Source organism: Pteronotus mesoamericanus, unplaced genomic scaffold (genome assembly GCF_021234165.1).
Source record: "Pteronotus mesoamericanus isolate MK-2021 breed Mesoamerican mustached bat unplaced genomic scaffold, CSHL_Meso_final contig_56, whole genome shotgun sequence".
In the NCBI taxonomy this organism is placed as follows: Eukaryota; Metazoa; Chordata; class Mammalia; order Chiroptera; family Mormoopidae; genus Pteronotus; species Pteronotus mesoamericanus.
In genome coordinates, this window is record NW_026555201.1 from 11823416 (window position 1) to 11836554 (window position 13139).

Here is a 13139-nt window from a genome sequence, read left to right on the forward strand (position 1 = left end):
TACTCTCCAATTGCTTACGTCATCCTTACTAGACATCTTTAAAATATGTCATATATTACTCAGCCTCTATGAATGCTTCTGACTAACCAATCTTAGCTGCTTCTATCCTGATGAAAGAAACCCTGGTTCAAGAAGTTAAAGCACTAAAGACGTATTTCTTACTTTTTCTACAAAAGTGAACAAATACATCACAAGATTTGAGGATTGAAATGTACAAGACAATGAAAATTATGATTTAGCTTACAGTTACTACAACTTATTCTATAATCCTTGTGTGATACTGTTTCACATATGCATTGCCAAGTGTTAATCCTTAATAAACATGAAACACTGACAAGTAAGAAATGTTTTTTTGGGAAACATAATTTATTTTTTCAAAACATTTACATACTACACCTACATAATTATATAAAATATAGTGCTTTTTTGATGTTTATAATATATCATTTTATTTTTAATTAAAGAGAAAGTAGAATTTGTAAGTATATGAATGTGCTTTCAGAAAACACATTGTGACTGTGTATTGAGAAAATTATGATTCAAAACAAAGTGGGCAGGGGTAATGCATTCTACTGAGATTGAGGAAATGTTGCCAAATCCTGCATAAGCTCTGGGCTGTCAGTTATTTTCTTTCATCCCTCTCTAGGTATTATTCAACTGACTTTTGGCTTCTATTGTTTCGAGAAGCCATTTATTAGTTACTCTAGTTGTTAAAATTGTCTCTGTTTAGTTTCACACACATGTCAAGCTGTGGATTTATTCTGCGTTATCTAGCCAAGGATTTATTGTGCTTTTCAAATTTGAAAGCTCTTGTCTTTCATCAATTTTGGAAAATCCCGAGTCATTATTCCCTCGAATATTACTTCTTTTTTATATTCTCCTTTTTCTTCTCCCCAAACACCCATTAGACATATATTAGACACTTAAATGGTGTCTTCTGTGTATCGTATTTCCTATCTCTCTTTTCATATTTTTGGTCATTTTGAGCTTCTAGGTAATTTCCTTAGCTCTATTTTTTTTAATCCAATAGATATTTGGCTTGTCCAGCCTACTATTAAACCTACCCAAGGAGGTTATCTTTTTCATAACAGTGTCTACACAGTAATTATTTCTAGTACTCATTGGTTTGTTTAAAATTCTCTAGTTTTTTTTATAGTAACTTGCTTTTTTTCAAGTTTTTTGTTTTATATTTTGTGTGTTTAATCAAAAAATATATAGCTTATATGGTATAGTTTCTATTATTCAAATTATTGTGGATCTATTTCTTCTATTTGTTGCTTCTTCTGGTTTTTTCCTTATGCTGTTTTCTTGTGTGTCTAATAATTTTGACTTATGAGTTCATGTTTGGTTGGACTTTTTCTGTGGAAATTCTGTGAAATAGATGCTGAGAGTGTATGCACCAAAAAAGTTTTTGCCTTTGTTTATGAAAAGTGCCACAGAGCATTGTCAATCCAGTATTATAATACTTTTTATATTAATTACTCCACTTGGCATTTCCTGGCTTTTGAATCCTGTATACTCCAGAGAGCCTTTTTATTTATCCCAGGAGAAGCCTGGACTAAGACAGATTGATTTCCTCCTATAGTCCTATTTTGATGGGCAGGTTTATTTTTGTGGTTCACCTTTCCACTGAGGGCACAGCCCTCACAAGCGTTCCCTCTACGGAAGGTCTCAGTTCTAACTCCTGGCTTCTGCAATTCCAAGTCTTTGTCTCCGTCTCTTGTGTTGTCATTAAAACATAAGTAACCTGTAATTCTCTGGTTTTATGCCTTTTGTTATTATTTTTTAACTGCTGGGATTTCCTTTCCCTTTTCCCAAGCTCTGCTATACCAGTTATTTCATAATTTATTGAGTATAACTGATCTTGTAATGGAAGGTTTTTCAGGTTATCTAGCTGCTATATTACTTAAGTTCTATGGATGTAGATACACAAGGAACACAACTTTTAACTTTGAAGAATCTTTTTCTACCATGAAGTTAAAATGTCATGGATATCAAACAACTGTGCAGGCATTGTCAGTGGCTTAATATGTGTTTGATAGACTGAAAGTGGGTGAAACAGCTGAGAATATTATCGGTTATTTTTATTATGCCACCTCAGGTTTTCATATGATTCATAGAAATGCATTTATTTAGTAAACCATGTAGTTAATTAAGTATATACCTTCATCTACTGGCCAAAAAATATACTTTTTTCCAAAATAAATTTTGGGAAAAACCCCCTTCATCTACTGTAGCAAACATGGAAGAAAACAACAAACTTAAAAATAAAACTTATAAATTGCCATTGTGAGCCTGGATTTTCTTGATTAGCAGTAAGAATATATGATACTCTGGGTTACAACTAATCAAAGGAGTATAAAGGAAATTTCAGTTTTCTTAAATTCTTATTGTCATAGTGAAGCCCTGTTATAGTAATTCCAAAAAGAAAACAAACACAAAAACAGACTAAAATCAAATTGTAGACTATGTCAACAAGAGGACAAAATGCCCTAAAATGTAAGCAGGACCTAGGACAGCACCCTGTGGGAATTACACAATTTTATTTTTATGACGCAAAATACAGAATGAGTATTCTGTCTGTAAGTTAGATCCTCAGAAGGAAATAGAATCTAATTTCGTCTCATTCTTGGACTCTTATTATAGGAATATTGAGAAAGTTGTGTGGCTTTCATAACTTTCTTCACATCTTTCTTCAAACCTGACTTTGCTAGTGAGGTTCCTCCCTTCTGCCCTGCACACCGCTGCCGCCTACCCTCCTTCTCAGCCCCTCCCTACAGCTCAGCACACCCTGTTGTACTTTTTGTCTATTGCATTTATCCCTTCTAATATTTTTTTACGTATTATGTTTACTGGTTTTGTCTGTCTCCCCTGCCACCCTGAAGAAAGTTAAAATCTACCAAGGCAGGAATATTTGTGTGTTTTGTTTACTAATATATTGCCAACAACTAAAATCATACAGCACTTGGCACAGAGTAGGTGCAAAAATTACTTGAGATACAAATGAATAATTTTTATTTCTCTGCCTGTAAATCAGGATGATAATTTGTGGCCCACAATTTCCTTACTGAGACATATGGATACATAGGAGAAATGTGTATTCCATATATACTGATTTTTCTGAAAGAAAGTTGTAATTACTAGAGTAACACCACTTACCATTTTGGGAAGCATAAGGCAACCTACTGTTTAAATGTCTTAAAATTTCCATCTTAAATCTGTTATTAAACACACGGTAGTTTCTCTTATATAGTATCTCTTCTATAGCAACAGAAAATATATAACATTTAGTACTTGGGTAAAGGTCATACCTCATTTTTTTCTTTAAGTTTTGTGATCATAACAATCACAGGACTATCTTCCTGCCAAACCATCTGCCAGAAATCATTCACGGTGTTGATCATGGGGCCCTGTGTGGCGATGAATGCTTTCTCTTTGCCACTGTAGCCCTAGTTTGAATAAAGATAGAAAAAGTTGACTTTGAAGTTCACGCCTTGCACTGAAAATTTAAGTAAAATATCTTGAGAAGAAAATAGCTCTGCTAGTCCAAAAGCAACAGATTTCTGCAGCCTAATTCATTCTAATGCTACAATTCACATGGTTGTCCTTCCAGCAAGTCAAGCACAGCAAATGGTATTGACCATCCTAATGTTTAGCCCTCACCAGAACACCCCACATGGAGCTCTGTGGCCCAGATGCACAGAAAAGGTAGACTCATTGTAAAAAAAAACCCACTACCAGTGTTGATTATGACTAAGCAAACAAACAAAGACTTGCTAGTAACTAAATTAGGTCAAAATTAATTTATTCTAAGGAAGGAAATATGCCGGTAACCCCAAATTCCAAATAGTAAGTTGACATGCTCATCAGAAAGAAATTTATACTTATTTACTTACCCTAATATAATTAGCATTAATGTAGGTGCTCAAAGAATCAGTTACAATTTTTGGTCTTAAACACACTCTGCTTAGGGGATCTAATGAAGAAAACAAGAAAGAATACATTAAAACCTGTCTTTGTAGTTAACTACATTAAATATATTACTCTTTGAAAGTTTCCTAGAACACCAATAACCAGAACTTGGTAACACTGTTAACTTACATATTGACTGTCTGACGTGAGTCAGTGTTTGTTGCTATAGTGTTTGTGTGTCTGTCTCTTGATGCATTTGTTTCTGACATAAATCTCACCTATAAACCTGAGATGGTGAGTTTATAATTCATGCCATTTTGAGGGCATTTGTGATTATTGACCTCATTCCTCATTTGTGCTCTTTTTCTTGGTCTTTGGGTTTGGAATTTGCTCCAGATCTCCCTACTCTTGTCTCTCTTCTGTCCTGCCCGTTGACAAATATTTTGTCTGACCCAAATTCCCTCCCACTACTTGGAAGAAGCTGTCTTCAGTTCCATGTGTTTGTTCAATGACAGCAGAAATAACTGACATTGAATAGATTATTATGGTGTCTTCAAGTCTAAAAACACTGTCCATCAAGAAGTTGAAATCTTCTTCATGAACCATGGTATAATGGAAAATATGGTAGTTACTTTTACCACCATTTACATAAAAGAATTAAGATCAAATCATCCCTTTATAATTTCTTTAACCTGGAATACTCTAAGCCTTTTGAAGGCAAGAATGGAGATTTTTAAATTCTCTCTCTCTCTGTATATATGTATATGTATGATTGTGTATATATATGTATGTGTATGATTGTGTGTGTGTATATATACATTCAATAAATGTCTATGGTATTGATATAACTGGCCCCTTTCATTTTCCAAAAAGCTGGTTTTATGCATTCCTCTCTAGTAGTTGTTCTTATTGTTCTTCTCCAGACAGGTAAATCCTACTGTTCCTACCTCCTCATCTACAATTCAATTCTTGTGTGCACTCCAAGCTATCCTAACTCCAGTCTAATGCAGACACTGTTCTTGTTCATGCCACCCCGACCCTGTTGTTACTAAACCCAATGAGCCCACCATGGGGTTTTTCCATGTCCTCTCTGTGGTATTCGAAAGACATTGACCATATTATTTTTCTTCCGGAGCTCTCTCTTCCCTCAGATTCCAGGTTACAACAATCTGATTCTCCTATTTGATCTGGCACTCCCTTGCCTAAATGCCGTCCTTGGGTCCTAACTCTCATAGCGGTATTCCCCCAAGTGCTATCTGTAAATCATTTCTTCTGCAACTTATAGAATTAGTCATATAATTTATAAATGAGATCATCTTTAAACAAGAAATTTCAGGAGTCAAATAAATATAGGAAACACTGAATTGAACAAAGTTAACTACATTCCTTTTACTGCATTCCTCCTCAAAGTCTTTATTATGCTAATGTATAAGAATCCAAGAAAGTATCACATGTAAACCTTTCTGTCCCCTGAACTCATTTTATTATGAATACTTACCGATGATTCAGACAGCCCAGAGCAGCATTACTCACTAGACCTTTCTGTGATAGTGGAAATGTATCTGTGCTGTCCATAATTACAACCACTAGCCAAGTGTGGTAATTGAGCACTGAAAATGTGGCTAGTATAAACTGAAGAGCTAAAGTTTTAATTTTAATTCATTTAAATTTAAATTTACATAGCCGTATGTGGCTAGCAGTTGCTCTGCTGAACAGTGCAGACCTAGAGGATGAAATCCAGCTCCTTAGCGGTTCCAGCAGGTCTCCGTCCTCTTCCCCTGGCCTCATCAGTGGCCACTTTTCCACATGTACCATATGCTCCCTTTATACAGACCTAGGGAACTATCCCAAATATTCCATGCTCTTGCAAATTTTATGCTTTTTATTCCTCTGCCTTCTCTGCATGTTAAAGTCATCCTCAGTCTTCAGGGTTCAGTTCAAGCCTTCAGCTCAAGTCTCTGAATCCTCTTCTGTAGTTTGCAGACAGAATTAGGCATTTCCTTCTTTGTTCAGGCCCCCTGAGTCTGATTTTAGTTTTTACCATCTTGTATTTCGGATACTTAAATGTCTGCTTTCCCTCAGAGGACTGTGGTGAGCCCCTTGAGTGCAAGAGCTATATTTAATTAACTTTTGTATCTTTTGTGATTTCCGTTTTTGGTATGTGGTTCATAGAATGTTTAATATAAGAATTAATTTCTATTAAGAAGAGTAAAACACTGCGTTTGATTTTCTAGTCTGTTTTTCTTTTCTTAGCAAAGGGGACAGGAACACTTTCCTTCCTTTTCAGTATCTACTGATTATTAGACTTTTCCACAAAAACTCTACATCACTCAGAGTTGAAAAAGCCTTTTTCCTTCATTTTTATGTCTGTAATGTATATAATTTACTTGACACTATAAACTACTTAGAAGCAGGTTCCCTGTCAAGTTAAATTAAATTCATGTTAAAAATTGTTCATTTATACAGTTTCCAAGTACTTAAAAGTTTCCAAATACATATTTAAAAAAAATAAGAATACAACATAAACATATGACTAAGTAGGAGAAAATGAAGGTTTCCAACCAAAGCCTTTTAAATGTTATCTTGGACTAATAAAATAGCCAAAGATTAAAAAAATTGTCATTATCAACATTTTAACGTGATTCTTTTCATCACTACTGTTATAATTTTTCATGTTAGGCATTTAAGTCTATATATTAGTCAAATTCACTATAATAATTTTTATCAAAACAGATATTTCTAGGTTATATGCTAAATATTTAGTGTACCATTTATCATACCTCTGGGAAGTATCAACAATAATTTCAAATATTAATTAAACACTGGTCATTTTCCCTTCCTCTCTTTTGTTCCTTTTTATTTTCTTCCTTCTCTCCTCTAGTTCTTTTTTTTTGTTTCTCCCTCCTTCTCTCCCTTCCTTCCTTTTCTTCCCTCCTTCTTATTCTTTTATTCCCTCTCAACAAATTATTGAACACATATAGATTTGGAAACTAGAACACATAAACTTTCCCAGCCTAGTCTCTTTAAAATACCTTCTGGCAACCTTAAGTCTTCTATTTAACAGACAAAATGGCACCTGGATCCTGGTACTTTGATTGGCATCATATAAGATTTTGTCAAAGGCTATTTTCTGTTTTTAAGATTTCTTCTCCTAGAAGAAATGTGTTTGAAATTTGAAGTCAAGAGAAGAAATGGTTAGATGAGGGGCAAGGCTGCCACTACTAGGGCAAAGGCAGGGATGGGAGGAAAAGATCACTTTTCATAGATGTATTTCAGATAAATGGGAACTGGGAGGAAAGGCAGGGACAAGCCACAACTACAAGGTGATTGGGAGTCATCTTCAGATTTGCTCCAGGAGAGAGAGGAGACTCTAGCTCTGCATTGTCTAATATGGTAGCCGTTAGCCACATATAGTTTATTAAACTTAAGTTAATTAAAATAAAATAAAATGTAGAAATCAGGTCCTCTGGTGCACCCGTTACACTTCCAGCGCTCAGTGGCCGCAGGCGCCTCGCGGTCACCCCCCGGAGGGCTGCAGCAGCCCCCTGGCCGCAGAGAGCTTTAGGGGACGGGGCTGGTCTTGGCCATGGGAGATGATGATGACGTAGGAGCACGTTTTTTAAGACTCATGAAAGTTAAAAAAGAAAACAGGGCCCTTGAATGTGTTTCTGTTGTAACTGTAAATTTTTCACCATAGAGATAGTGTCCCTATTTTCTGGAATTGGTTCTGGGCTTAATGATGGATTCATTTTGTTTTGTAGAGGGACAAAGAGCAATTAGCGTTAGCTGAGGGCTTACTATTAGTTGGAACTTTCCTAGGAATTTTACACTCACCATCATTTAATTCTCCCAATAATCCTCTAGGGTAGTATCGTTATCATTGTTTTAGAGAAAAAAGAAAGAACGACACAGGAAGATTAAGTAGCATGCCTTATATTAAAAATGTTTTGCCAGGGTAGGAGATCAGGTCTAACTCTAATATTTTGCTGTAATCACATTACTTGTCTTAATGAGTAGTTAACTTATTTGCATATCTTTTCTGTTCTATGCACTTAATATAATAAAAAGGAAACATAATTTATGTAGGAAACATTATCAAACATTAAACTTTTAAATTGGAATGATGACCAGAACAAATAGGGTTCTTTATTTTATCTATATTGCTTTACATTAGTATAAATACGTGGGCTGCATGCAAGAAATAGACATAAAATTTATTATATTATATTTCATTGTTGTACAAATAATTTCATATAAATATATGGTAGGTTTTCCCCCAATGCTTTTGTGATTTAGGATGTAGACATATTTTCATCACTAATGTTTGTTTATATTGCAAATTAATTTGATATAAACTTGACCTTAGCTCTTTAATCCACTGTTAGAGTGTTCTGAGCTACACTGGCACTGTCCTTGGAGAAGCAGCTCTAATTTAATTGGTTCTTGGCCATCCATATTTCTGTTGCAAAACAGCCTCAAAATTATATAACCTCACTATTATGTACAAGCTGACAAGCTTCTAAACTTAAAATTTTATTGTATATAAATGAACAAACAAAATAGAAAAGACTCATAGCTACAGAGAATAGGCTGATGGTTGCCAGAGGGGAGGAGGTCTGGGGGCCTGGGTGAAAAACGTAAGGGGATTAAGAAGTGCAGATTGGTAGGTACAGAACAGTCACAGGGATGTATAGTGCTGTCCAGGGAATATAGTCAATGACGTTGTAAGAACTATGCAAGGTGCCAGGTAGGTACTGGAAATATCAAGGGAATACTTTATAAAGTATGTTTGTCTAGCCACTAAAACTAATACAAAATAACCTGAAACTAATACAAAGTAACATTGAACATTAAAAAAGTTTATTTTAGGTCAAAATAATAAAAACAACTATAACATTTAAAATCTTAATATTTGTTAATTATTTTATATAATTTTTCAAACTTATCTCATAGTACAGTCTAAAATAAAACTTAAAGAATAATGTTGCATATTTGTTCTGGTCTTTTTCTGATGATTTCCAGCCAATATTCAGCTTGTCCAAGCCCTATTTACTAAGTTATGTTTTGTGCAGCAGGGGGTGGGGGTGGTATTCAGACTACATTTTCAACAGAAAATCCATCATTTGCAACATCAGTTTTGAGCACAGGTGTCCTGGCTCAGGCGATGCACCCAGTTCTGAGAATGGAAAAATGAACGCAGGACTATGAAGCAGTTGTCTGCTATCATCTGTGCAGGAAATATAATAAGGTTGAACTTTGAAATAATACTAACAATTTTCAAATCCTTCTCAGATTAGATGGGTAAATACAACTGTAATGGATATATGTGCCCTAGTGACCTATGTTTGGTAAATTTTAAATAAAAAAAATTTTAACAAAGAGAGAGACAGCAATCCTAAAACATACCAGTTTTATCTCATTTAGCCAGTTATAGTTATAAAATATCTTTCACAGTGCCCATACTTTAAGTAAATAGATTTAACTATGTGGACCAATTAAAAACTTGCTATAGTAGGGTGACTTAAACAATGTGTTTCCAAGGCCACCAAAAGGAAAGCCCAAAGACACCATAGTTCTTGCTATTTCCATAAATACAGAAAATTTGTTGTATTATGAGTGAATTAATGGGCTGAATTATGAAGACTCCACTATTTCAATGTCAATACTTTAGAAAAATCTTTGTGGTTCTATCTTTCCAGAGCGATCGCCATGAGATGTTTATGGATTCTACCAAAACCCCAACTATATCTGTTCGTTTAGTGATTCAAAATGCTATTTTCTCTCCAAAGTATTTTTGCCACTTTAGTCAGAATTAATTACTCAGTCCTACATCACTTTGGGTGGCTCTCTATTCTGGCTCTTCTTACATTGAATGTAATTACTTGTTCACGTGTCTTTCCCCTGTAGTCTATGGCCTCCTTGGTCTTATAGACTGTTCCTTATTCCTTGCTAGCTCCTGGCACACAGCCTTATCTGGACATGGACAAATTCTATGGAGCTAAATTTGGTTTTAACATAGTCTATAGCAGTATGACTCAAAGTGTGGTCCTGGTATCTCATCTGAATGAGAGTCACCTGAGTGTTGGCTAGAAGCACAGATTCCTGGGCCCCACAGCAGATCTATTTAAACAGAATCCCCACAGTGGGGCACAGGACTGTGGATTTTTAACGAAGACTCTAGGTAATTGTTATGCAAAATGAAGTGTTTTGGTAACAGCTTTATTGCGGTATAGTTCACATACCCTACAATTCACCCATTTAAAGTGTGCCATCACAGAGTTTATTCATTTATTTTTATTCACAGAGTTTGCAACCATCACCGCAATCAATTTGACAGCACTCTCTTTCTTCCCTTTCTTATTGCATTTATTGGGCTGACACAGGTTTCAGGTGCAGAATTTTGCAACACACGCTCCGTACACTGTTTTGTGTGCTCACCACCCCGGGTTGGATCTCTTCACCACTCTGCCTCCCCTCTAACCTTCGCCACCTCCCCCAGCCCCCTGCCCCCGGCAATCACCACACTGCTGTCTGTGTCTATGAGTTACAACATTTTCTTTATTCCAAAAACCAACTCCATACCTTTTGGCAGTCATTTCACATGTCTCCCGACACTAGGCAATCACTAATGCAGTTTCTGTTTCTATAGATTTGCCTATTTGGACACTTCATATAAGTAGAATCATGCAATATAAAGTCTTCTGTAAGGATTTATTGCTCTTAGCATATGTTTTCAAGGTTCATCAAGGTTGTAGCATGTATCAGTACCTCATTCCTTTTCATTGCTGAATAATATTCTGTTGTGTGAATGTACCACATTTTATGTTTCTATTCATCAGCTGATGGACATTGTGGTTATTTCCACTTTTTGAGCTATTGTGAATAATGCTGTTAAAAATTTGTGTACAGCTTTTGTGTGGTCACATGTTTTCATTTCTTCGGGGTATATACCTAGGATTAGGTTGTCTGAATCATATAGTAACTCTTGGTTTTACCTTTTGAGGAACTAGCAGACTGTTACCTAAGTAGTTGTGCCTTTTTATATCCCCACCAGGAATGTATGAAGGCTGCAATTTTTCTACATCCTTACCAACACTCCCTATTGTCTATCTTTTTTATCATAATCATGTGGATGTGAAGTGGTATCTCATTGTGGTTTTGCTTTCCCTGATGGCTAATAATGCTAAGCATCTTTCATGTGCTTATTGGCCAGTTGTATATATTCTGTGGAGAACGTCTGTTCAAGTTCTTTGCCTATTTTTTAAATTGGGTTATTTGTTTGTTTGTTTCTCTTATAATTGAGTTGTAGGAGTTGTTATATATTCTAGATAGAAGTCCCTCATTAGGTGTATAATTTACAAATGTCTTCCCCCATCTTGTAAGTCATCTTTTTATTTTTGGTGGTATCCTTTGAAGCACAGAACTTTAATTTTGATGATCAGGTTTTCTATTTTTTCTTTTGTTGCTATACTTTAGGTGTCATATATAAGAAATCATTGACTAATTCAAGGCCCTGAAGACTTACATCTGTTTTTATACTAAGAGCTTTATAGTTTTAGCTTTTATCTTTAGGTCTCTGATCCATTTTGAGTTACTATGTATATGGTGCGAGGCAGGGTCCAATGTTATCTTTTATGCATGGAACATCCTGTTGTCTCAATACCATTTGTAAAGAAGGCTATTCATTCCCCCTTTGAATTGATTAACACCCTCAGTGAAAATAGGCTACAATGTGTGGCACAATATAATGTTAGAACCATATGTCTACTAGAACTGTGAGCTGACCATTATAATAAGAGCAATACAAGATAAGTTTTTTATCCGTTGACCATTTTAATGATTATTAGTCTTGATATTTGTTTGCAAATCCAGATTTGGTGTGAATGTGGTAGTCGTGATGATGGGAAATGGGGAGGTAAGGATAAATTGGGGAAAGCTTGTACTTTGCAATGCAAATTATTTAATTCAAGAAACTTACTTGGCAAAATGGTTTTATAGCGATTTTTAGTTCCATGACGTGGAATGTCAATTTCCTTGGGATCCACAAAGTTCATTGGTATTTCCTGCAAAAATGAATGATATCAAATTAGTGCATCTAATGCTCCCACAAAGAAAATCTTCACAGGGGGCATCTGATCCAAAGCTCTACTGGACTTCAAAGTCATTTATAAATAACAGACCAGCACCTCTGGTCGACCAACACCCTTCCTTTCACAAACATATCAGCTGCACCCTGGTAAGCTGACTCTAAGGAACAGTTTTCTGTGTTAGAAAGTACTATTTTATATGTAGTTATTTAAAAAAAATACATACAACGTTGCTTAGATTTTAAGAATCCTGTTCTGCATAATTGCTGAAAATACATGTAAACAGGAAGCTGAAAATGGATATTTTAACAATGTATTCAAATTTCGTCAAATCTTTATGTAAGTTTAGTACCCAAAATTTCTCTATCATGAATTCTCTTTTAACATTAATTGTGACTCTTTTAAGATTATTAAAATGTCCCTCCCTGAATGATAAATATAAAGGACTTTTTGTTGATTCAAGTATGGACAGCATGATTTTTTTTTTTTTTTTTTTTTTTGTATTAAAGGATAGTCTATAATTGCATTGTTCCTGTAGTGGTTGTCAATGCAATACGTTCAGTGAAGGGCATTCAGGCACTGTTTTCCCCCACTTAACAAGAATATAAATATTCTTATTCAGCCAGAATATATGTCATGTGCCTTAAATAACCCCAGAGAGAACAATCGGAGCAGAGGCAGCTCTGCGGGGACGTATCAGGCCTCAAAGGTGAGTGTCTGTAGCTGACAGGAGAGGAAACCAGGGATCCTGTTTTCAAAAGGGTTGAAATGAATATTTAAGTATTTGATTATACAAAATGTTATATCCTTTAACTTTAAATTCCACAAAGGATTGCTAAGATAAAGTTAATGTGAAATAAAAGAACTTTTATCTCTAGATCACATAAAATAATATTTTTGTTACTTAACTGGTCTCCACTGGAAAAAATAACTCAAAGACCTACTATTAATTGAAATGAAAGAAAATATCTATAAATTAATTCAAATTGCCCTAGTTTTCAGTCAAGCTAAAACCTTGAGGAAAGCCTGGCTATCTTATGAGTTTGAGACCTGGCCCATGAAGAGGAGCAGCATACTTTTAAAATACCATTTTTGTCACTGTGCATTCTTCTAGAATTTATATTTATCCCCACTCTCTGT

At 35.1% G+C, this 13139-nt stretch overlaps 1 protein-coding gene across 2 annotated transcripts in view; it reads right to left on the reverse strand.

Annotated features, from left to right (window-relative positions):
* The window catches only part of PTPRR (protein tyrosine phosphatase receptor type R), a 232362-nt gene that overhangs the window by 26574 nt on the left and 192649 nt on the right, over positions 1–13139 (reverse strand). For both annotated transcript variants that reach the window (XM_054580107.1, XM_054580108.1), the window contains 3 exons: positions 11891–11975; positions 3897–3976; positions 3312–3449 (listed from right to left, as the gene is read on the reverse strand). In XM_054580107.1, coding sequence (XP_054436082.1) covers positions 3312–3449; positions 3897–3976; positions 11891–11975 — 303 coding nt within the window. The remainder of the gene's footprint in view (positions 1–3311; positions 3450–3896; positions 3977–11890; positions 11976–13139) is intronic.